At 40.1% G+C, this 3,499-nt stretch overlaps 1 protein-coding gene across 1 annotated transcript; it reads right to left on the minus strand.

Moving 5' to 3' along the window:
- Positions 1 to 546: 546 nt before the first annotated feature.
- LOC133308735 (protein JINGUBANG) lies at positions 547 to 1,935 on the minus strand. Its single transcript, XM_061509420.1, has one exon. The coding sequence runs from the start codon at positions 1,933 to 1,935 to the stop codon at positions 547 to 549; it is 1,389 nt and encodes a 462-aa protein (XP_061365404.1).
- Between the last annotated feature and the right edge of the window lie 1,564 nt (positions 1,936 to 3,499).

The raw sequence follows: 3,499 nt of genomic DNA on the forward strand, positions 1-3,499 counted from the left end.
AGTGGAACTATATGTTTCAATATAATTGCATTCCCTAAAAATTCGAACTCAAAATCACTGTTTATTAAAATTTTATCAATCGATTCACATGTTTGATGATATATTTATAATTTTTAATTACAACTAAAACATTAAATATATTGTTTCGTATAACAGTCACCATTAACTTAAGTTTATATTAATATTACAAAAAAAAAAAAAAAAAAAAAAATACATCCAAAAAAATGAAAGGGGCATTAATTCATGACTTGTGAATCATGATCGTTGGCATTCACAAAACCTGATTTTCAATTCAAGAAAAGCTTGAGGTATCTGAATCTGACCCTCCCACCCAGGCCCCAACGTTAACTGTTTAACTACCTCAAAACCATTATTACACAAAATACATTAACATTACATAAATATCTTCGATCATATCTGTCGCAATCTTGCAGAAACGATCAATCATAGTCAACGAACACAAAAAAGAAAATTAAAAAAAATAAATATAAATCATCCCGTAATAACACGTGGCAGCAAATCGGAAAAGGCCAGGCCCAGATAGTTTCAGTTCCTCCTGTTGCGGCTGGCCCGGCCCGAAGAGAAGCTCCCATCAGATTCCGAAGGTAAGGAGTCCGCATCAGAAGGCGTGCGGCGGTGCTGTACCTGATCCATCTCAGAAACGCTCCACACCTTAACCGATTTATCCAAACTGCCACTATACAAAATCCACCGTTTATCACCCCTCGCCGCCGTGTCCCTATCCTCCTCAACCGCCAGACACTTCACCGGACCTTCGTGCCCCGTCAGCATCGACACGCACGTGTGGATAACCCCATCCCTTTTCCACACGCATATGGTCTTATCAGCCGAACCACTAAAAACCAAGTTACCCGCAGCAGCGAGACACAGAACCGCAAGCTTGTGACCCCTAAGGACCCCACCATGCGCGAACTGCTTCTCACGTTCCCAGAAATTAACCAACCCATCAGAGTCACCGCAATACACAATCGAACCCGGCGCGTTCACCGCAAGCGCCGTCACCGCGCATTCCTGTTTCAGCAACGTCTTCACCGCCTCGTGCTTCGCCCCCTTCCCACGCGCCTCCCTCCTCCACACCTTCACCGTCCCGTCCGCCGACCCGGAGAAAACCAACCCCTCGTCGCCGCACACGACGGAGTTCACGGCGTCGGTGTGTGCGGCGATTGATTCCAAGCATTTCGAATCGGAGATCCTCCATATTTTTATTGTCCTGTCCCACGAAGCAGAGTACAGATACGTTTTGTCGTTTGAGAGGCTGAGACACGAAACGGCGTCGGAATGTTTGATCCACAGAGCCGTGCGGTTTTTCCGAACCTCAACGTAGTTTCTGGGTTTGATTGAACTCTTGAAGATGTCTTTTAAGGTTGGTAATGTTCCAGCGCGTTTGTGAACGCTAGGGTTCTTGGGAGATACCTTCCACACTCTGATTTTACCGTCCTGATGACCGGTGAAGATTTTCTGACCAGAGATTATAATGGCTTTGACCAAACCACTGTTTGATTTGAATCCACAATACTCTTTGAGGTTCTTCCAGACACGAATGTTCTTGCTGTCGGATCCAGTGTACAATAAGTCACCGCTTGCGGCTAGGGAATAGATATGTCCCTCTTCACGAACAAGAGAACCGATTAGGGCATTCTGTCGAGCTGTTTCTTCGTGTTGAGACCACTGTGGCTTTGCGAAGGGTGAGTTGGTGGTTTGGTTCCATGGTGACATCATCATTGGTGAACCTTCCCCGCTTAACCTGCTTGTCTCGACGTAGTAATACGGGCTCATAGGGGATGCGGCGCTGCTGCTTCTCATGGTGTATTCGTCGTCCGTTAAGGGTTCCGTCGTCGACGACATTCTTGGCTCCGACGACATGAATTGTGGACGTGGAATCATGGTGTTTTCCTTCTCCTCTCTCTTAGCCATGTTGTAATTTATGTCTATTTGACTATTTTCTATTCCTCATTCACCGGTCCAGGACCCTGAGCAGCATAAAATGTTTTCTTTTTTTCTTTTTTGAACTGTCGCCGGGAAATGCAAACGGGAGAACAAAGGGAAGAAAAAAAAAATGAAAGAAAAACAAAAATGGAGATTTTGTTGGTTGGTTGGTTGGCAAAGAGAAAATGGAGGAAGTTAATATGAAAGGTATGCTTAAGAGCGGGAGAAAGGGTATAAAACTATATTTAGGAGTGGGAACGAACGGCACAGATGATTGGGTCAATCATGTGTGGACACGTATGATATATAAATTAATTTCGTGCAAGGTTTTGGTAAAATATAGGACTGCTTTTGTTGGAAGAATGTTTGGTATGGGCTGTTTTACCCTGCATGGCCTTCATGTGCTATTTTAGGGTCATATGATATTTATTTATTTTTATAAATATCCTTCTTGGGAGTCAATTTTATTCAAAGCTAGATTAAATTTAAGACTTTAAATCTCTCTCAAAGATAATATTGAAGAAGATCGAACATACACTCTCATTTTTTCTTGCTCAATTCTCATGCGTTAACTAAGCTATTATCATTTGATAAATGATATGATTTTTGACGTCCTACAATGGAAATATTTATTCTTATTCTTTATGAATAGATAATCAACATTTAAGATATGTTATTTTTAATGTTTGAGTAGTGGTCCTCTTCTGTTGGAGTGAACAGTAAGCATTTCCAATCACTTGCCACCTAGTAGTTATGCAGACTGCTGCTTAAATGCTTTGCCTTTCTTCTCCATAGTATACAATAGGAAAAATCACAACTATCCAAAAGTAGGTAGGTTCGTTTACACATGGATATAGGTTTTCTCTGCAAAGTGATACGATATTTCTAGGTTAAAATGCCCGCTAATCTTTGGTTTGAGACTTTGAGCTTGAATGATTTAAGAGGTTTCGTTATATTAACATTAATCTAGCTAGCTAGCTTCATGTCACATAAAGGATTTCATGGCATAATATGATTGGATCATTTGTAGTCATTTCTGACTCTATACATTACCAAATGTTTACAATGCGCATGACTGAGATACTCTTTTCTTTTAACACAGCAAAGCCTCGTAGTATACAGTATTATAATGGTTTAATCATTCCTCGAGACCGTTATTCAGTAGTTCCTTTTCTCCTTTATAGATGAACACTAGGGTGAAAGAACAGTAAATAATGTTCCAATGAGTACTTAAAGGATACAGCATTGGTCATATATTAGTGTTTAAACTATGAAAATTGAGTTCAAGAGTTGGTTTAACTTTGTAAAAAGGGGACGATGAACTCTTTTGCAAAAGGAAGCAATTGTCAAGTACCATTTTGGCAGACAATTTTTTTTAAAGAAAACTTATTTTGAAAATTACAACTTTTAAGTGTTACTTAAGTTCTGAATAATATATATCAGTCATTATATAGCTAATTTTTCATACATTATTTATGGCTATAAAGATAAGGACTAATGGTGGACCTTATTTTACAGGCTACACCTTAAACGTCGGTCAACAATGAGCTTG

Source organism: Gastrolobium bilobum, unplaced genomic scaffold (genome assembly GCF_033153095.1).
Source record: "Gastrolobium bilobum isolate Gb01-03AN ecotype WA unplaced genomic scaffold, APGP_CSIRO_Gbil_v1 utg1978, whole genome shotgun sequence".
Classification (NCBI taxonomy): Eukaryota; Viridiplantae; Streptophyta; class Magnoliopsida; order Fabales; family Fabaceae; genus Gastrolobium; species Gastrolobium bilobum.

Bases quoted from the DNA above. Each gene is read 5' to 3' on its own strand.
- LOC133308735 (XM_061509420.1), bottom strand. From the start codon at position 1,935: ATGGCTAAGAGAGAGGAGAAGGAAAACACCATGATTCCACGTCCACAA.